Raw genomic sequence first — 22,337 nt, forward strand, 5'->3', positions numbered from 1 at the left:
TCCCTCATACTACCAACATTCATGTCATAACCATACTTTATTCACTAAAAGGAACTGGCATAGAACTTTCATTACACGGCATAAACACTACATGGCGTTTTATTTGTTAAAGTATGTTTCCAGTGATTCTAGGGGCAGTTTCATGTGCATTTAAATTGTTGAATAACCTTTAACATTATAGAATTCCTGCCATGTCTTCCATAACAAGTTTAAACATTGCTTCTGCATATTAACAAAGGATATATGTTTGCATCACATCTCCCACTGTCTTTCAACAATTCATTACATGATTATGTCACAGAGTGGTCTCACTACATTTCATTCCCAAAGTGCAAATAATGACACTAGAGCAGGGGGGCAGATGTCTCCACCTTGTCATAGTGCAGCTCTGAGCGCACAACAGGAAGAAAATGTGCTATATGGCAGTATATACAAGTCACTTAATGGTTTAGCTTTCATTAATGTTCACTTCACATTCTTTTTCACATGTAGTACTTCAGGAAAACATATATTCTCAGATGAGAATGGGAAAAAAACAGGATACATCAGAGGTTACAGGAATAAATACGGATTTTTAATGCATAATAAATACTGGTATGTATAGCATGATTTAATATGTATGCAGATAACTATCATTTCTGTTTGGTATATGTTCTGATAATGGCGGCTGCTTAATCTACTCTCCGAAATGTATCCATTGGTCAAACAGTACCAGTTATGAATTGGCATGTGCCTCTGTTTATAGTGATTAACAATTTTGATGGTGAATAACACAATCCCATTACAGTAGCATGGAGTTATTATTAGGACATGATGAGGCCCAGAGGAATGAATACTTGAAAGAGTAACAGCCTGTCAAATTAATGTACCCGCATGAAGAGGTGTGTTATGTAGCTGGATGGCCATAGAGTGTAGTATTTGTCATTTAAAACAGAGTGTGAGTACCCTAGGAGTTTGTCTGACTGCGTGTATAATCTCTTCACTCAAAGGTTCAGAAATAACACTGACTGACTGACTAGTCATGAGTGGGTGGTTGTCTTCCTCCTGCTATCGCTCACATTTGTTAGAAACCGTCAGATTTTAGAGTTGGGACCTGTGACAGCTGCTGTCACTTGCGTCGTCGGTGGGTCAATCAGCATGTGTGTTGTCAGTGTTGTGGATCGAGGTGACGCAGAGGAGGAGAGATTCTGTCGATGGCCTCACCCTGCTGTCTCTCAGTGCTTCATCCAGTTCACTCCGTTGCCTTCCTCATGCCATCACGTCATCACATCTATCTTCCTCCGCTCATCTGTAGACTATAAGGTACACCCTCTAGCTCTCTCTCCCTCTCTCTGCTTGGGTGCAGTGGAGGATCCTCGACTATAGAGGCAGGTGGATGTGCATGGCAGAACTATTGGGACGTGCAGCCAAAATATATATGGCACTCTCCTTTAAAAAGTCTGCCCAGGTCACTGGCCTGTTAAAGAGTTTTTCATTAATTAGTCAGAAATCACTGTTTGCAATCATTTCTCTGTCAAAATTAGGTGTATGGATAAGGTTACAAACTATGGGCAAGTTTCATGAAACACTAAACACAAGAAATTGAGGACTATTTTTTGTTTGGCTACAGTTTATAGTTTCTGCATTTTTCTTACTGTCAGGGAATTCCATGAAAAAGACCAAGACCAACAATGAACTGATAATAATAACAAGTACTGTCGTCGTAGCCAAAGCCTGATATTTTATTCTTCTGTGCCATTGATCCTCATTGTTGTCAAAAAATTATTAAGATCGAGTCAATTAACGTCACTCCGTCATTCAAAGAACGTGAGCACCAAAGTTTATTTTGAGTCAGTCTTACATAAACGTTCCCTTTGCCATAAATACTCACTATAGCGAACCAAATGTGTATTAATCTGCAGTTGGAAATAGTTCCCAACAAATGGAGTACTTACAGTAGTTTGAGTAATATTTGCTAAAAACTACAGTCCTTTTTTAAAATTTAAAGTAAATATCTGTGACCCATTTTTTTTTTTAATGTACATCTTCAGTAGGAACCATGGAATTTATTGACAATAAAAAAAACATAGAATAGTATGAGACATTTCTTGGCCACACACAAAAATGTAAATCTGATCTTCGTTTTTGGGTCTTTAGTGTCTCACTCATGATAACCACACTAAATATGTCCCATGCAGCCTACACATTCTGATAATACAATACAGTAATTGTGCAGTAAAAAATAATTTTATAATATTATGGTAAGTGTCTGGCCTATGTTCTGTTGCAATGTGCCTAATTGTGCTTTGAATATTCAGTTATTAAGACAGTATTTGTCAGACCTCTCTCAAAGCATGCTCTGGTAATTAGTATTCAACTTAAAACAACTCTCTTGTGTAGCTTTCTTTGTTATTGTGGTTCCCTGTACTCACTGCCTTAAGTGCTGGTGCATTAGCCACAATTATTTCAAAATCTTGTAATGTGGCATGAAGAAAGCTCTCAAAAGTCATGATATACCAGAGGGGATTTGTCTTCACTATCTGGTGACAGCTAGAGAGTGAGTTGGAGGTCATTTGGAGGGACAGCACAGCCTGAAGCAAGGAAGGTGATTGTTTTCCATGCTGCACTGTTGGTTGCATTGTTGCACTGGGTTCAGTTGCATGGTTTCTCGCAAAATGAATCCCTCTGTTGCTGCCCTCAAAATACTTACTGTCTTTGCACAGAGGGGACCACTTAGGGGTCACAACAGCCATATGTAGGCTGGGAAAGTCTTGGCTGTTTCTGTGGTGAGCAAGGTTAGCAAGGTTATGTACATTTCACCACATAAGGGAGTCAGCTGGCCTGTTTTGCTTGTTAGAAGGAAGAGCCCCAGAGAAAAGAGCTTCACTGAACTGATATTTACTGCAGGGCTCTTACACTGTATTTCTCTCCACTCTGCCTCACAAACACTCTCTAAAACACAAGAGGACAAACCTGCTGTCACCAGTCTTGCTCCTTTCGCTGCCAGAGCTTCCCGGACTGCTCTCACATATGGGGCCAACTTGACTAATACTGTACCAAATGACAAAGAATAGAAACAGACAGTGAGTTATGAGTTTGCTGGTACAACAGTCAGTGATGGACAAGACATTTCCTTGCACTGAAAAAGAGAAAAAAGAGGAAATTTATTTTTTTTTAAAGAAAAAGGGAAAATGCTATGTAAATTATTACATCATTCCATCAATTTGAAATGATTTAATAATCGAACACCCATAGTGATTTTGTTGGGATGAGGACATTTTCTTTTCAGATCTGTAAGCCCTATATTCAAATAAAACGTATAACAAACCATATAACATCGTAATATATGTAAAGGATTTCACTTTCTAAGTGCTTTTGTCAAGAAAAGTGTCCAGGAGATCCTGTAGAACCAGTTATAGTCATGAACCAAAATATAGTCATGAAATGCAACTGAAAAGTTTTAATCTATAACTTAAACTTTTCTGAGTAGTCTTTTATGGATTGTGCTGTTAATAACTGCTCCAACAGGAAACTTTAACTTTGGAAAAAATGGAAACTAAAAGCAACGAGCCACTGTTCCATAAAATAATTTTACTCTCATAATTCTCCATCCAAATCATCATGTATTTATGAGTAACTGATGTCCCCTCTCCATCATAGAAAGACAATTGTTGAAGATGTAAATGTAAATTCTGACCATAAAATCTTTGCTCAAATTCAATTTACAAAACTCAGCAGATGGAGTTTGCTCAGTTTGAACTAATAAAAGACTGGTAGGTGGACCTTCATATAAGATTTTTTTTTATCAAACTGTTTCCACCATCAACAATTTTTTTCACACCTAATGTAAACCCTGTTTTAGGGTGGATTTTCTTTTTAATGCCAAATCAAATAGGTTACATAATAATATAAAGCCCTTTACATTTCACTACTAAATGGCTGTTTTCCACGTCTATGAGCCATGCGATTCTGACATTTCAGAGTCAGAGAAAAGCTCCCCTGATTAACCTTCTGACTGATGGCTCCTTGAAAAACTCCTTTTCACTTTCACATTGTAGCTTCTGAATGTCTGAAATCCAGCAATCAAAGGGAGCAGAGATTTCTAAATCTTTTGATATTAATTTGCTTTTTAATGCACATGAATGAGGTTGCATTCTGGTGCTACGTGTGGACCTAATGTGCGCACTCACAACTTCTTGGTCCACGTTGTCTTCTTACATTGATAAATAAGGCTTTAAAAAGAAGCCCCCCTAAAGAGAACAAAAGGCTTTCTTTTGATCCCTATAATTAGAGGCCAGCCTGAGTCTTATCCAGGCCTCAATATAACAAGACCTAATAATATGAAGGGGTCACATTCTGCTCATTAAACTTCATTCAAGGGTACATGTGTCTTTGATTGCTGTGCGTTTGGAAAGATTTGCAGTTTGGAGTTAAGAGGCTTCCCTTTTTTTTCTTTTTTTTTTAGAGTGAGAGTTAAATTACAAGTGAAATCTTAATCGAGGGTTTGTCTGAGAATACTTGAGGATTGCAGAATGCTTGAGGGTGTTGAAGTGAGGAAAAGAAGACAAGCCATGCAGTGCTGAGTCACACTCACCCACAATTCATAGGAGAGCAGAGTCCCATGAGTCTGTGGGGAATGCTGCGTGTTGAATAGGCAAGAGAGATGGAATGGCACAGCATAGGAAATTGATTTGACAGCACAAGAGGTTATAAGCAGTAAAAAGTACATGCATACACATATAGCACACACACCCCAGTGCTCAAAAGTACATTTATTCCAGTAGAAGTCTGAGGTACTTGTGTTTGCATATTTCTCTTACAGGCTATTTTTCACTACATTTCAGAAGGAAAACTTGTAGTTTTTACTCCACTACTTTTATTTGTAGGATTCTGATTTTATATACAAAACATAGGGGGAGTTTGTAAAATATGATGCATTGTTATAGATTTAAACATCTACCAGAAGTAAAAATTAGCTTCACCTCAACAAGACTAAAATGTGGCTTTCACGTTGCCTGCATCAGTAATAAAAATCAGTAATAATGATCAGAGGTTTTGATTCCAATCATTCACTCTTGAGGCCGTACTCTGTAGTGACTACAGTGTATTTCATTATATATTGAAATGTATCTAATATTTTGTCTCTCTTTTGATATAGTCTCAACAAAAAAACTCCACAAAGGTAGTACTAATTGCAGGGTTGTTTTATCGAATTGCCCAATACTATATATACACAGGTTCATATTACTGCGTCCACATACTGTAGCCATTTCAGGTGTAGAACGTCACTTGATCTCGGCTGATCAAAGCTCAAACAGCTCTGTATTGAGTCTGCCCGAAGAGTCTATCAAAATTACAGTGAGTTCCAAGGGGAAAAAGGCGGCTTAATTCATCTAATGCCCGACAATTTATTAATAGCAAGAATACTAAAGATCAAACTGACAGGCAGCTAAGTGCCTGCTAACGACATGAGTGGCAGTACAGAATACATTATTGAATAAAAAACATTATGTTAGCGCCTTTAACCCTCAGGAGTCGCCGATGAAGCTGGCGTGATCACGTCTAAGGGAGGATCGGGGGAGGGGTGAATTTAGCGGCAAGGCGGGAGAGAGATGGAGGAGCGATTGTGCTAGTTACTCAGCTTTTATTGTGCATTTTTGGAAGAGTTTGAGAATCAGTTAGAGGAGTTTGGAGTTGTAGTTCTTGTGGTGTGCTGAGTGGAGAGGTGGCAGAGAGATGACTTTTTGTGCCAGTTTTTGGATTATATTGTGTTCGTTTTTGGATCTGAGGAGTTCGGAGTTGGAGTTGGGACTGGGATCAAACCAGGTCAAGATCCCCACAAGCCCAGTCAGCACAGCCACACCACAGCTCTGAGCCCTGGGGAAAAAAATGATCCTGATATTGCCCCACAAACCAGTAGGTTCATGCCCTACAGAACAGCAGGAGCCCAGGTCAACACACACTCCACACATTCACCAATGGACCTTTTCCAGTTGTTTTTCTCCACTGATGCAATGTGGACAAGCGGAAAAAATACCAACAACCGAGCAGCAAATAACAAGGGCATGAAGTACAAATGTGCTGACGCTGAAGTTGAGGAACAGTACAAACTCCTTTGTCTACTCATATTTACAGCGTCGGTGTCATTGCCAAGTCTCCAAGACTACTGGGGACAAAACCACATATTTTCTGTGCCGTTTCCAGCCACTTTCATGACCAGAGACAGATTCAAGGCCATATCATCACAACCTCAGTGATCCAGATGAGTATGCCAGAAATGACAAGAAGAAGGGAACGCCACAGTAGGATAAGCTGTTTAGAGTCAAGCCTTTCACTTTGAAATGCCTGCCAGGATCATTACTACCTACGGAAGGAATTGGCAGTCAACAAGAGAATGGCGGCAACTAAGGCAAATACTGGCATGACCCGATATATAAAGGACAAGCCAACAAAATGGGGGATCAAGCTTTTCGTGTTGGCTGAGTCAAACAATGGCTACACCATCAATTTCAGCGCATACATCGGCAAATCTCACACACCCACTGTGCAGGGACTGTCATGTGATGCTGTCATGGACCTCATTCAGCCATCATATCTTGGGACTAGACACCATTTTTATATGAACAATTCCTACACCAGGCCCAAACTTTTCCTTGACTTGGCCAGAGTGAAGTTTGGAGCCCACAGTACCTAAAGGGACAACAGGAAAGGGTGTCCCACTGGGAGAACAAATGACCTCACCAAAAAAAGCAAAAAGAGTCACTGAGAGAAGTCTTTGTGCAGTGGATGAAAACGTAGGAGGTCTCAGTGTGCTCCACAATCAATCCAGCAATTTCTGGTGAGGTTGTGCCAAGGAGATAGAGGTATGTGGATTAACACTGGGCGGTGAAAGACATTCCTTGTCCCACCCCCATCGTTGCCTGTAATAAGAACATGGGTGGGGTTGACCTATCAGACCAACTCATCCAGAATTACTCCGCCCACAACTCCTCGCAGGTTTCGCACCCTGTTCCTGCACTTTGTGGACACTTCAACAACAAATGCCTACATCCTGCACTGTGAGATCAGCAGCGCACAAGAGGTACAGCACATGACAGGCAAGGACTTCCTGGCTGCACTGGTATCCCAGCTGTGTGGAGACAGGACTTCACATCAACAGGAGCACTGACGATGTTCCGGTTCCCACTGCTACAAGTGAAAGATGCCAGAGAGAACGCCACACAAAGACCCAGGACCTGCCACCGCTGTCACCAAGTGGACAACAAAAGCAACCTCACTCCATGGAAACGCAAGTCCTGTGATGTAGCCCTCTGTGTCATTGTTGACAGAAACTGTTTTGAGGAGTGGCACAGAAACGCCTATGGCCACACCCGATTTTTGTTGTAAATAGTTGTATATAATTCTATTTTATCTCAATTTGACCTTTTATATTACTTTTGGACTATTTGGGAGTCCCACCAACTTTGGGAATGCAAGGCCTATAATGTAATTCTCTGTCTAAGCGTGTTCATAAACTGTTTTGAAGAGTTGCACAGCTAAAAAGAAAAAAAACGCCTATGGCTGCATCTGCTTTTTGTTGTAAATGGTTGTCTATAACTTGATTTTATCTCAATTTTACAATTATATGTTCACATTTAAAAACCTATGTTTACATTTTCAACCTTTAAAATGCGTAACTGAGCATGTTTGTGTTTTTTATAATAAAAATACATAATTTTCCAAATCTCATTTTATGTCTTTTGTGTGTTTTTGGGGTAAATATGTTGATACAGTATGTCAAAGTGAAAAAAATAATTGTCAGGTCATATGGTTGATGTTTTGCTGAAAAAAATACCAAATATTGGCATGGTAAAAAAAAAAATTATCAAAAAAAAAGGTATATTGTAAAATATGGCATTTAAAGATAAAATCAAAAGCATTCAAAAACAGCCAAAATAGCCCAAGTCTTGGAGTAGCCAGCTAGATCTGCTTTTAAATGTTTGCTTGTTTTTCCATGGTTTTTATGGATATGGTTTATATGTATTTGACTTGATAACAGCAGAAACACTGTATTTAAGATGCATTTTTATTGCTCATCACATGTCTCTTTGCTATTTCTTTTTTCATTGTTCATTGTTGCGCTGGTGTAAGCAATTATTGCATTCAGCACAGGCCAAAGTGCCAATCAGAAACAATGCCTCTGATTCTTTGGTTATCAGTTTCACCTGAAAGGTTCACTGAAGCTTGACAGAGAAACAACATTGTTATACCCCAGTCTTGTTCCAGAGCGCAGCATTCATTTTTGTTTACTTATTTGATTTTTTGATGAACAATATCTTCCTTTTCAACATCTTGGAAGCAAAGCATGATGGTATGTTAATTATGTAATCACCAAATGTTGCAGTGGTAAAAGCATGCCAGTATTAACTTTAATTTTCCCTCTCAGGATGAAATCAATACTACACTAATTTAGAGGCACAATGTGACAACTTTCATCACTGACTCAAATACATTTTTGAATCAGATGCTTTATTTTAGTAATATGATGATGAAAGTTCAAAAATTTAAAAAATATAGAAGGCAGACTTAAAAATCACACATAATGCCTTTGTGAGAATGCCAACAAATATAAAACAATTGCATGAACTATTAATTTGTGTAATTAATCATTTATGTAGTTTCCTAGTTGTGTTTTAAAATACAGAAATTCAATTAAAACGTGAAGCATGCAAAGATGTTATTAAACAAATCCAACTCTAAAAAACTATATTATACTATGTACTTTGACACTGTTTTGTATATAAACATATTGCTGCTACAACAGGAAAAGGAAAAAAGATCAGAATCACATTATAACATGAAGAGTGTATCATTATAACATAAAACGTTTTGCATTATGATGCAATGCCTTATATTGTTATAACAAGAAACATTTCACATTACATATATTCTTATAGCTCATGTTTGGATGAGGGAAACTTTGTAAACAGAACGGATAAATTGAGGAATATGGTGATGTACACCATTTCTACTTCATGCTTGGGTTGAGACTTGGGTGAGAATCTGCTGTTATTGAGCATAGTGTATGATAGTGTGCCAGTTCACAATCTCAGTACATATCATGGGGAGTCCACCTCAGCCCGAGACCATCTTATCTCGTTATAATGTGAATCATTTCATGTAATAACAAGATAAATACTATATTGTCATAACAAGAAAATTTTCTTGTTATAGTGTGATGAATGTGTATGTGATAATAATGTGAAAATATCTCGTTACAACATGAGAATATCTTGTTGTGACATGAAAAACATCTTGTTATAACAGTAAACTTTTCACGTGATACTGATCCATTTTTATTTTTCTGGCATGACAGCCATACACTGCTGTAGTTTTGTAAGCCTTGTGTGGGTTAGTGCTATACCAAAATTGATGGGTTGTAAAACACAATTAAATTGTGGCTTAAAAGCATCCTTAAGTTCTAACTAGAGCATTTCAAATAAGAGAGACAGATCTAGAGTCATTACTAATTTGGGTTATTGCAGGTTGGGAGCCTGAGAGAAATCTACTGAACAAGTTTTCTGTTGTCGAACACTGAGGCTGAAAAGACAGTTGAGAAGACTGTCTCATCAGATTTTATCATTTAACATGTTGGTCAAGTAAAGCGGTGTGTCATCCACCAGGTAACGAAAATGAACACTGTTACTGTGGCTTATGTCGACTAGAGGAAGCATGTCCAATGAGAAAAGTACACAGCTTGTTATCTTGCTTCCAGTTTTTTCTTTTTGATTGTCTCTATCCTCTAAGCAGCCAAACCTTTTTTCCCTCTGCAAGCTGCAGTTAGCATACAGATGAGATCCTGACTGCCCACACACCTGCCTGACTTGTACATAGACTTGTGCTCCTTTTATCTAAATCCGGACATGAAATACTTTTTTTTCCTCAAAGTATTTAAAGTTAATATTTTCGATGTACTACTGGGCATAGAACTGACTGGATTTAGGGACTCTCCTTTGATGGTCTCACCTCACATTGCAGGACTGCGAGTCTTTGTTGAGATTGTGGAACCAGGACTGCTGGGCCTGGCGGCATTCTGCTCTTGTGATCATGCCATCTTTATCCAGATCCAGACCAAGGAACACTGACCGTGCTTTTTCTCTCTCCTTGGCAGTCAACAGGCGCACCATTGAGTTCTAGGAAAAATAAAATCCAACAACTGTCTGAGATTAGGTGGCCGGGACCTACTCCTTTAAATCACTCATAATAACTCAATCCCCCTTTTATGCTTTCCATTGCTGTGATTTAGGGGCCTAGCAAAGGTATTTTTAGGGCTCATTTCTGTGGCCTTAATCATTCTCAATCACATTAGCACTGTCTGATATAATCTGCAAGCACTGATTTACCCTGTGTTGCCCCAGAGCCACACACAGTCTACAAATTGTAAACCTTAATCTCCCAAGCCAAAAACAAAGAACAATATTTAAACTGTTGTTTGGTGATGAAGTGACAATGAAAATGAATAATTCAGGCAGGTCGATTCAGGCCAAAATTTTGGTAGCTTTTGCGCCTGAGCCTTTCCATCAAACTAAAGCCCTGTTCATACCTGGCATTAACATGAATCGTGGTTGATCTGATCCCAAGTGGACAGCTCTAAGTACATCAGTTCACACCTGGCATTAGAATGTCTCGCCACATGGGTCTTGAGTGACCACTTGTGATTGGATCTCACCTCCCCACTCTGTATGCAAATAAACACGTACATCATTTCCAAATGCGTTGTTGTTTTTAACCAGCCGGAGGTAGGCATGTGGTTCTCGTGCCTAGTCTGCCAGAAATTAAAAGAAGAAGAGAAGAAATCAAAACAACACAAACTGGGGCTTTTCCTTGGTATGCTCGAAACAAACCAAATCGCCCAAGATATTTGACACATTCATAATATATCTCTATGGGCTTTTCGTAATTTTCAGATATCATTGACAACTCCAGTTAATGCAATTTGTAAGACTTGTAGTTGTTTGTGAATGAGCACAAACACCTGCTTACACAGAGGACATACGTTAAGTAGGTGGTCCTTCAATGTGGCCCAGGACACATTTGTGGCCCAGACCACTTCCAAACGTGTTCTGAGTGATCCTATGTCAATGCGTCCTCAATGCGTCTTGAGTGAATTCACACCTGTACTTAGAGTCCACTTGTGATTGGATAACCAAAGATGCATGTTAATCCCAGGTATGAACAGGGTCCAACCTCAACGTAATCTATTTGACCCATTTACTGCATCCTCTACAAGGCTGATTAGAGAGTATTTTGGCTGACCAGAGGAAGGTATGCTTTTGACAGTCATTTCTCTTACTGACAGATACTGTCTTTTTCAGTAACAGTAGATGTATTTTGTGATCTAGCAAAGCTCCAACCTCTGATCACTGCAATTGCTGATCTCTGCCACAGTAAATCAAAGACTATAAACACCATCACTTCAGCTATGAATGACAAAAATAATCTCTCATTGAGTGGTTAGACAAGGCAAACCTTCCAAATAACCCTACATCAGGGTTTTTTTAAAGTCTGACAAAATCAAGATATTGCATTGTAAACATAGTTACTTTGAGGTATATAGTTAAAGGATGACAGTCTCATTGAATATGACATATCAGTTGCTGCATCGAACTACACTTTACCTCTGTCCGAAACTTCCTCAACATTGCCAGAGACTCAAAGTAGAGGAAGTCCGACCATTCAATGTGACCTTTCTTCTCAGGATCAAGCGCTGCAAACTGGGCCAGGACTTCCTCCTCTTGTTCATCAGTCAGGTCCTTATCAAACTGCTGCTTAGATACAAAGTGGCGGTACTGCAGCAGCTCATCTGATACCAGGCATGACTCTACAACAGCAAGGAATAATTCATCAGACCTAATTAGTCACCAACCAGTCTCCCAGATATAATTAACTTATAGTGACTCATTTTCTACAAAGGCATGACCACCTCCCACTGTTTGCCCTTCATCCTAGCCACAGAGTAATACCACACAATTGGAAGAAGACTGGGTTGAGGGCAAATAATGTAATAACTTTGACCGAGCAATCCAATAAAAAATCCCAGGGAAAAAAAACAGTGTATGCAGTAGGCTTCTCTGTAAGGTGGATATATTTCTGTCCAATTATCTTTTTTCTTTTGTTTCTTATGCTAAGCCAGGACTGGCTTGATCGACCGGGCAGGGATATGCAGAGATGGTAGAAGAGGGCAGGTGTTCAAATAAAATAAAAAGATGAATTGTAGGGCGGTAGGGGCCCAACAGCAACTTTTTGCCAGGGGCATCCCAACAGGTTAATCCAGCCATGGTGACAACAGAGGTACAGTAATGGGTAGGAGAAAACAAGAAAGAAAGCAAATTCTGGTACACAAAATGCTTTCTTTCACAAACATTTTCTTTTTAGACATATGGTCTGGATTTAAAAGAAAAAAACTCAGGGAGAGTTCTTTTCATGGAGAGGGCAACTACTGAGGTGATCATGCAAACATTTTATATTTTATGATTATTATTTATGTGTCTTTATTGTTATTGCCATTCATGTATGCAGAACTGTTGGGCAAGCAAACAAGGCGGTACTGGTACATGTATCCAGGTAATGGTGGCTTGTCACTGACACTGCCTTGATTAACTTGCATAACATATTGTATATTCATATATGCTGAAAATTGAGTCATATTGTTGGACACTGGCACTTCTTCAATAATAATTCCCTCTTGTTAAAAAAAAAAAAAAAGGGGGAATGAGAACAGAACTCATAAAACTTGTAGTGTACAGGCCTCTCATGGCTGGAATGGTACAGCATAGCATAAAACCAGAGACAATTAGGATAAGTAAGTTACGTTTTGGCCACAAACCAAAGTACTAGGCAAAATTAAAGTGTTGACCTGATCATGGCGCTAGAGGAAAAGTTAAGGGATCTCAAAAGTTATTACAGTAAGACCAAACTGGAAATACAGTGAAGTTATTTTCAGTCTGGTGGTGGACCGACCACATTTCTGACATTCCCTAAATGCCAAAATGTTTAATGGCATTGACAGCACTACCTACACATGCCACTCTTTAACTAAATGTAGTGTCTAACCTTGATTCAGTGACTCACCTGGGATGATCTTGCACTGCTTAAAGGTCTCCAAGAGGCTGTACATCTCTTCCTCTGTTAGGAGTAGATTCAGATTATCCTGCAGAAAAGGGCAAAATGAGGGCAAAGAATTATGCTTTGTAGAAAAGTGATGTTCACACTATTTCTTTTATTGTCAAGTGGTGCATAACTTGATGTTTAATAAGAGAGTGTGCTCTAATTATATGGAGTTGGTCCCAGATCGGCCTCCTGCAATTAGCCACAAGCATACAAAATATTGGATTGTCGATCCATTTCAACAAGTAGTCTGTTTCCCAGGTGATTCTCATAATGTGCTGTTCTGTCTCGGAGTCTCTTCATATCTGTATCATTTCTAAAAGAGCCAGAAAGAGTCAGAAAGAAAAAGAAGATGTCCATTTCATTTCAAATGAGACATTTAAGTGTAGAGAGCCATGAGGCTTTGTATTAAATAATTTTACATAAAATGAAAAAACAAAATACTTTTAATCGGAAAAATCTGCCATTTGATAGTACATGCAAGTAATTAGTATCATGTTTTTCTCCTCCAACAATTCGGTCCAGGTGTGTAGAACTGCTGTGGACTCATCCTACTTTGATGGCAGAGTTGACAGTTTAACTACATGTAAGTATCTGATTACTTCAAATACACAAAACACATATTTCAATTATATGTGTATGTATATAAAAATGTTATGTGGCTAAAAAATAACAAATTGAGCATTTAATCAGAGTTATGGAAAATTAAAGATATATCTGATGTAATGATGTGTGTAACATATACATTTCTTCTCAGTCTGGTGTAGATATCAGCATATCCAAAGGCAAGGAAACTCACAGGAGAGACGCATTTGAATATTTATGTTTGTACATTATTTGTGTAGTTATTTATTAATCAGATTAGTGGCATAATGAAACTTTAATGGTCTCTTTGGGATTATTAAGGTAAATCAACCCCAGTTTGTTTACACAGTCCTTAATCACTGTTACAATCTGTCAGGGCTTTATAAAAGCCACATTACGAAATCTAATTGAAAATGCACAACCGCCTACCCTTAAAAAATAAATGAACAAACACTCCCAATTTCAGCAAACACTGAAAAATCAAAAATGGAAATCGATAAAGAGCTGATATGTCAATGTCAACCTACATAGAAATGATATGTATTATAGCACGAAGACGTTTGTTCTGTGTTTACTTACAGTCTGACTACGTTTGAAATTTCAAAGACAAGTGTGTGAGATTATTTTTTTGAAATTTTTGAACGCTAGCCTTTGCCATGACCACAGCATTCTTGCATTCAATCATTCTACAATCTGCCGGTGAGTGCAATGTTACAATAACCAATTGTAATAATGAAAAAAAATATGATACTAACACCGAGGTTGGCAAACACTGGAGTTTCCCTTGAAATAAATAAGATGAGAAGTTCAGGAAGGTATTTAAAACGCTACTCAACTCCCCACCTATCCTCAGTCTTTCCTATGCAGAAAAGTGTAATTCACCACAAATGAACAAGGCCACATGACCTCATCATATCAGCCACTGGGAGTTGAACATGTGTGTGTGAACTAGCTACATTGTGTCCTCCTGCATTTTTTGACCTGTCATCAAGATCACAGTAACTGCCAACACTTTGCTACCTCACTGTCTGCGGCATGTACAGATAAATAGTGTATTGATTATGCGTATTTAATGACTCGTTTATTTATTTGCTCTGCCTTGAATACTACCCAATTCTTTCTTCCAGTATCTCGGTGCAAGCGGGTGGATCAGCAAAACTTATTTAATATTTTAAGAGCCTAATGAAACCAGGAACGTCACTTATATGAAGAAACTCACTCTTATTCCTCATTCCTTCATCCATCCATCAATTCATGAACTCGTTCATTCAGGATTACCCTACATCTGCTCCTAGTGGCCATTCTAAAGTCAAGGAAATCTGACTTTGGCACCCTAAACCGAGATAATGCACTCACGTCCTGTCTGCAACATCCCTAAAAAGTGTGGGGACAAAGTGTGCGACGCAGTGCCCTTGATAAAATTTCGATATATATCATTTTAACAGAATGGAACTAAAGTTTGAAGTGTCTAAGATGTCACAAACTGATGACCCTCCATGCTTTCTTCCACATTGTTTGCACTTGTTCTCTAGTGGTTGCTGCAGCTTTGCCGTTTTTGCACAATCACCAAAGCCATTCAAAAGCCCAACATGGACACATTTCAGGAAAAGACAGCCAGCTCAGAATAAAATATGTGGAACAGCGCTGCAGCACCAAAACTCTGCAGTAGCAATGCTGAATCATCTGAAGACGTAACCAGCTATTTCTACAAGTGAGGAAGATGGACCAAGCCAATGTGGCGTGACTACATTCAATGCAGGTCTATGAAAGTGTGTAGAACAATTAGTTAAAATTTAGCTTTCGGTGACTGAACATAATGTATACCTGTGTATATGTTGATGTGTGTGTTAATGTTAAAAGGGGCAAGACTCTATGCAGTTTGCTGAATATCCTTTCTTGTTATTTGTCTACAAAATCCTGCAAAATTAAATAATTTCAACAGTATACATCAGATTTCTTGCTCAAAAATCAGAAGAGCATTTTCAGCTGCTGGTTGATTCTAGGGCCTTTGTGAAATTTAATGTCGCATTTGTCTTTTGAGCACTTCAGGAGTTAAACTGAGATTACTTATGTATGCCACCTCCATAATTATAATTTTCCTAAACCATGTGGGAGGTAGGAAATTTACAGCAAACTCAATATTATCTTCCATATCTATCTTCTCTTTTTTCATTATTATATATATTATTGCTCTCAGTGTGCTGGATCTTATTAAGCTCCAAATTCAACTAAAATTCCAACAAGAATTGATAAACCATCTATTTATCTGTCTCTCACTCTTAAAGTGAGATGTGAAGTAACATCAAGAAGAAAAAAATGATCATGCTGTCATCAGGAAACTGCAAACCTTTGTTTGCTTTTTGCCAGATATAATTTCTGTGCCACTCTGATCTGCAGTGTTGCTATGTTCATCAAGCTTCACCCCCAGTAACACCAACTGTCTGCAAACAATGAAATTGGCCATCTGCTATGGATGATATTGTTATATCTGGCTGATAACAGAGTGGCTTTCAAAGTGATTTAAAAGTCTATGCAACACCTACTGACAGCTTTTGGAAAACAGCTTCTCTAGGATGGAAAGAGCCCCAAGGGAAAAAAGTGTAATAATAACGACACATTCTAATTTTATTCTGGCAGCTTGCGTAAATAGTTATTTGAGACGGTCCTGTTCAGAACAATGAGAGCATTGGTTGTATGTTCAAACAGCTTTAAATAACCCAATACTATGCTAAGTGCCAGAGCAGGAAGTTAAAAAAAAATTCTTCTTATTGATTTCAAAGCTGAAAGAATCAGTATTTCTGTGCTAACAATGAATTAGATGACTGTGTGATATGAAAGGTGTCACTAGTAGTGACATAATCAGTAGATCATTCTATAAAATAAGAGCCTTATCATCCAAACCTGCTGTTCCCCTCGAGTTCGTGGAGACTTTTAGTCACTTTTATCTCACTGTCACTGTTTATCTCACAGCAGAGGCAGATGTGTTCAGTGAGAAAGTTCCCATAAACCTGTACACTAGCTTCCCAGAAACATCTTGCAGCTTAATACGTAACTGCAGTCCTCAACTTTGCCTTGAGCAGGGTGACTTGGCCCCTAGCACCCTTACGAGCTAGCAGCACACAACTAAAAAGAAGTCAAAGCTGTGAAGAAGGGTCACTCATGTTCATGAACCCTTCCTCCATCTGATTGGCTGCCACTGAGCCATACATGCAGCATTCTGCTTTAAAGGCTGACTGTAAATCCACTTTCAAGGAAAGTCAGTCTGTCTGCCAAGCAGCAGTCTCCAACACCTGTGTGAAATTAAATGTTAGATGTAACAGAAATGGAGATTTCTAACAGCTGACTGACGTGTGCTTTTTTTTTTTCAGCTATAAGGACTAGAATTCACAAATTAAATTTCTCTCTAACTTCTCTATTTCTCTCCCTAACTGAATTGTCTCCTTCCAGCTCCATTCCTCAAACACTGAAGGAGCCAGCCAAAGAAAGAGGACCTTTCAGATTGTGTGAGAAAGTCTTCCTATAGGCAACAACTTTGGCAAGTGATTATCCAGCTCAGGGCTGGCGAAAGACAGCACTGCCCGTACTCCACTCTGAAGAGTCCTCCAGAAAAAGCACTCTTCAGCCGTTGATGCTAGAATTAAAACAGATTGCATCATTCCTCTCACAGGGCAATGATCACCAGAGTCATCAGTTTTGGCACTGGCCTTGAATTCCTGATGAGAAGCTGGGCGTTTGTTTTACTGTTTCAAAAACACTGAAAACTCATCCAGAACATTGCCTCGTTTTTAAAAAAAAAACTCTAGTTGAGATAGTTTCACAACAGCAAAGTGAGGCATTACAGCTGTGCAGTACAATAGCTGCTGTCATACTGTACATGGAATATACGTGGCAACTAAGCAATAAGAACTGCCTGATAGAAAACCACATCAAAGGGCTCTGTGTCCTTATCTCACTAGTGCTGAAAAACCTAGTTAGCCTTTATGTTGATGCTTGTAGACTATGCTCGATACACAGCTTTGAACAGAAGAGAACTTTGAAACATGCACATGCTTTATATGCCATGTATCCTTGTGCCACATTCCAACAGCTCTCATACGTTTAATAGAAAATCGCAAAGTGAAAGAGCGTGATCTTCACATTTCAAAAACCGCAGTTTTATTTACAACTTACATAATTACCGGTGTATTAAAAAGGCAGTAATGGTTGATTCCAACTGCTATAATGACAACGAATGATCTCAGCTGGAGCTAACGATTGTCCTAACTCACTGTCACCGACAGTTAAAGGAAAGAGAGTCATTGTTAATGATAATATTTCTCCCTGTGCTTTTCCTGCTGTGAGTAGCCAAAATGTTTGCTGTACAAAAATGCTATTGGTTTTTGTACGGTTAGTATGTATGTTTATACTTGGCGAAAGATGGTTCTGTGGAAGAAGAAACACAAATTTGTATCGTTTTTGACATGTGAAAAAATGGTAGCTCGGCAGTGGTCTAGTGTAAATCACAAAACAGCTTGTGACAGGGTTATCGGAACCTCCCTGATAAACTTTTAAGCACATCATTATCATCATTTTAATGCCTAACATCTCATAAGATCTGATTTGGCACCTCCAGAATTGCGAGCCGTAGTGCAGGTCATGCTGCAACTCTGCGAAGCTGACGTTAGCTCAAGCAGCTACAGTACAGAGCAGTGTTTTATCTGATTCTCTTTATCAAGAAACAAGGTGAGCTTGTGATTATGTCTGGCATGTATAAGCATATGTTGTTTAATATCATTTAGAGTACAGGTATAGTTCTCTAGTTTAATGCAATAGAAAATAATCACGAATTTAAAATGCAATATTGCTCAGAAAAATCCTGATTAAATTTTGAGTGCCTTCCAAAGCAATCCATAAGAGCATTCCAAAAAATCTCTCATACTAGTGTTTTCTGATCTGGCACCCTTACAGTTTATGCATAGGGACAGATAGCCTTTATGAACACAGCCAATGTTGACTGTTGGAGATGGGACATGAAACCAGGTCTCTGCTGTCAACATCTGAAATAACAGTCATTTTTCACATGACTGAGAGTGTCTCTGACAGGATTATATAGTGTGGTGTTTGGCTAGTTCCCATCACAGGCAGACAAGATGAACATGTTTTTCTAAAGGTAACAACAGACAAAGAAATGAATCATGAGGAGGCATGACACAAGTCTGTTTTGTGACCAGAAGAACACTCTAGGAATTGTTTCATAAAATTAAATTGTTTTTGTAATTCAGGTTTATGTGCCAAATCCTGAAACAAAATAATAATAAACCTTGTTCTATGTAGCACTGGGAAGTCCCGATTTGCATTTATCCTGTTCATGATGCCAAATATTGTCATGGAAATACTCAAGAAGATACTGCATTTACATAAAAGTTAAGATTAATTCCGAATAACAGCGTACAATACAATAAGAAGTATAATAAACAGAGGTTTGTTGCTGAATCAGGATACACATGGTCACACTGAGAAAGAGCAACAAATCTGTCCCCAGTCCTTTGCTCCCTCAGGACATAAACCCAGCCACAAATGCCCCCAGCAAGGAAGTCATCTCATTGCAATGAGTGAGAAACAAGATGAAATGGTGACAAAAACAGTCAAATCAAGAAAACAGAGGCTGAATAGAACAGCAGAAACAGAGCAGCAGTTTGCTGAAATAATCCCCTGGAGGTCCGTGATAAACCACAGTCCACTGGAACAAATATCAACACCGAAGCCAACGTGGTGTATTTTTTGGTGTGTGTCCATGCATCTGATTTAGCAAGAACTGCGTGTTCGTTATCCAGTATGCGATGGTGGCAGTGAGCTGTGAAGACTTACACAATAGTAGCAGCTCCATCCAGTAACAGAGTGGGCTGTATCTCTCATCTCCTGCAAGGCCTCGGCACGCAGGTAGCCCAACTCCCTCAGGCAGCCGTCGTGAAACACGCGTGTGCAGATCCTGCAGGGGTACAGGTCGTCGGCCGTCCACACCTCACACACGTCACACATCTCATCACTTGGTGGCTGAGGTAAAAACAGTATGTTTCAATCAGATTGTGTCATTTAAAGATTTTTTTTTTGCAGTGTTAGGAGTGTGGTTTGACGGTAGGAGGGTTGTTGTATAATGTTTATTTTGCTCTGCATGTTCTTAGACAGATAATTAAGATAGCACTGCCTTTAACATGAAGACTTAGATCTTGCTTTGTGTAACGTGCTCGTTGTCAGTCTTTGTCCAACTTCCCTGTACACTCCATTTACAGGCCCAATACACTCAGATGTCAAGCCAGGGAAAATTACTGCAGGATGCTTGACTGGTTAATCACACAAAGACACTGTCAGTTTTTATCCTTGCTGTTTTTTTTTATCTCTATTTCAGGGCCTTGGACACTTCACAGATGAGATCAGAGCTTATCTTGTAATTACAGTTTACCTCTTGTGACCTGATGACTCAGTTTACATCAGCAAGCGTCCTGCAACAAAGTTCTACTCAAAATGACTCTCTCGACTTTCAACAGGGGCTGTAGCTGGAGGAGAAGGTCATTCACCAACTTCTAAGATGCTGTGATTCCTCTAAAAATCTAGACTATTATCTAGAGTGACCCTACCGGCTTCAATTTTCATTATGCCACATAGTACTAAATGTGTGTTGGTTATAACAAACAACATATTGACCTTAGCTGTTCTTAAAATGAGTGGAGTATAGAGAGAATGTGATGAATTCGTGGCCAAATACTGTACAAAAGGAGAGGCCACGTGCCAATAAAATCCAGAGTTCATCCCCATGGAAGCATGACTGTGCGCAGCAACCTTCCTAGCAGTCAACCTACTGAAGTGTGAGATATCTTGTGTTCACAGTTGACGTGTTGGCCTGATGTTAGTGCAAGAGTAGAGCTCATTGAGTGTCAAAAGTAGAAAAAGTAAGCGTTTTAGAAGAAAAATCTGGCCAAAATAAAATACAATACATTAAGATAAATAGACAACTAAATCCATGTTTTAATGTTAAGATGGGGAATTTTTCTTTTGGACATCTACACACTAAGGTATGGCTGAAAATCATCGGCAGATCACAGAGAAGTGATGCAATGTCTAAAGGAGCATGTATAATGCGAATTTAAAAAAAGGGGCCCAAAATGGACCCTTCATGTACACCATACCTGACATAAGAAAATAAAGAGACCGTTGCTAATGGAGATACAGAACCTTCAATGTTAATCTAGTTCACTGCCAAACAAACCCACTCACCAAAATCATTAGCTTGGCAAATCATCCCATAATATTGCTTTACTCATTGCGGTCTAGCAAGTCCATGGTTTTAATTAGCTTGTGGCAGATTTTTTTTTTTCCATTCTGTCTCAGCCTTTCAAAATTCTAATGTGCAAATCTACCATTATTGCAAGTCAGACACTTTTATTTATGTATCTTTTTTAGAGTGCAGCATCGGCAGTACAGCAAGTTGCCATGCACTGCTGACTCTTCGCCGAATAGAAAACCTGACGGTGTCAGTGCACCACTGAACTCCATCCCCTGCTAGTCAGTGTCGCCCTGGATAGGGTCACCTCTCGGAGCCAGCCAAAGCAGCTTCCCGCAGGATGCTCGCTGTGAAGAGCCCTCGCACACAGCAGCATATCTCACTGCTAGGGTGGAAATAAAAGGCCTTGCAGAGAACATCTTCAAACTCATACTTTCTCACCTTCAACAAGGGTGTTTAGATAAGGCTTAAGAGTCCCTTTATAGCTTGGCCGAATCATCATAATGCCTAACTTGAGGCAGGAAAAGGGATAATGCGCTGCTGTTGCCATGGAGATTCTTTGACATGGAGATTCTTTGACATCTCGCAGACATCTATTTAATCCCGGGACTTGGGGATTTATAGTGTGTGTTTTGCAAAACTAAAATGTGTTTTCATGACATATAATAGGATCACTAGCCACCGCTCTATTAAGGCCATTATGTAATACCTGCTCTTTCTTTTCCAGCTCCACTTCTACAGGCTGGTCGTCATCGGCCTCCCTTTTGGGCCGCACGAAAGCAGGCGGCGTGAGCTGATGTGTCTTGTCGAGATCTTCAGGTTCCACTCCCTTCCCATCCCGCAACCTCGACCAAGCCTCCTGATTGACCTTACACTCGTCCCTTGCCGGAGCTGAGGCCTGCTGGGAGGTCGACGGACCTGCGCTATTGTCTGTTTCCTCTTTTTCCACCTTCTCTGTGTTCTTCTCTTCAGGATTGGCTGAGGTTTTGGCAGGCCTGTCACCTTCCTCCACTTCTCCTTCCGCCTGCTTGGCTGCAGCAGCACGATCCTTAAGGCCAGACTGGAAGGCAGAGACGACGGCACTGCATTTCTGCACCTTCTCCACCTGCTGCTTCTTTGACATGAGCACCCCCATGGCTGCGGTCAGATTGAGAGACAAAGTACAGTTACACAAGTATGCTGCATTTATAATCATAACTCTCACTTACAACACTACATTTATTATCCAAGATTGAAGCCCCTGAAAACTTTATTTCAAATTGTAAGCATTTCAATATATTGTGAAATATTCATGGCTAAACAAGCAACTATGAAAGTTAAATAATAAAAAAAAATTCTATCCCATGATTGGTGTATGCAAGTAAATAAC

At 39.3% G+C, this 22,337-nt stretch overlaps 1 protein-coding gene across 1 annotated transcript; it reads right to left on the reverse strand.

The window, feature by feature from the left end:
- On the reverse strand, window positions 1–22,103 carry phf24 (PHD finger protein 24). The gene is made up of 7 exons (XM_040157736.1): window positions 21,678–22,103; window positions 19,558–19,743; window positions 13,090–13,168; window positions 11,637–11,839; window positions 9,985–10,151; window positions 2,953–3,030; window positions 1–1,456 (listed from the first exon to the last, which is right to left on the reverse strand). Exons 1-7 carry the CDS (start codon window positions 22,101–22,103, stop codon window positions 1,360–1,362), a joined length of 1,236 nt encoding a protein of 411 aa, XP_040013670.1. The 3' UTR covers window positions 1–1,359.
- Window positions 22,104–22,337: the final 234 nt, after the last annotated feature.

Source organism: Xiphias gladius, chromosome 20 (genome assembly GCF_016859285.1).
Source record: "Xiphias gladius isolate SHS-SW01 ecotype Sanya breed wild chromosome 20, ASM1685928v1, whole genome shotgun sequence".
NCBI classification, from domain to species: Eukaryota; Metazoa; Chordata; class Actinopteri; order Istiophoriformes; family Xiphiidae; genus Xiphias; species Xiphias gladius.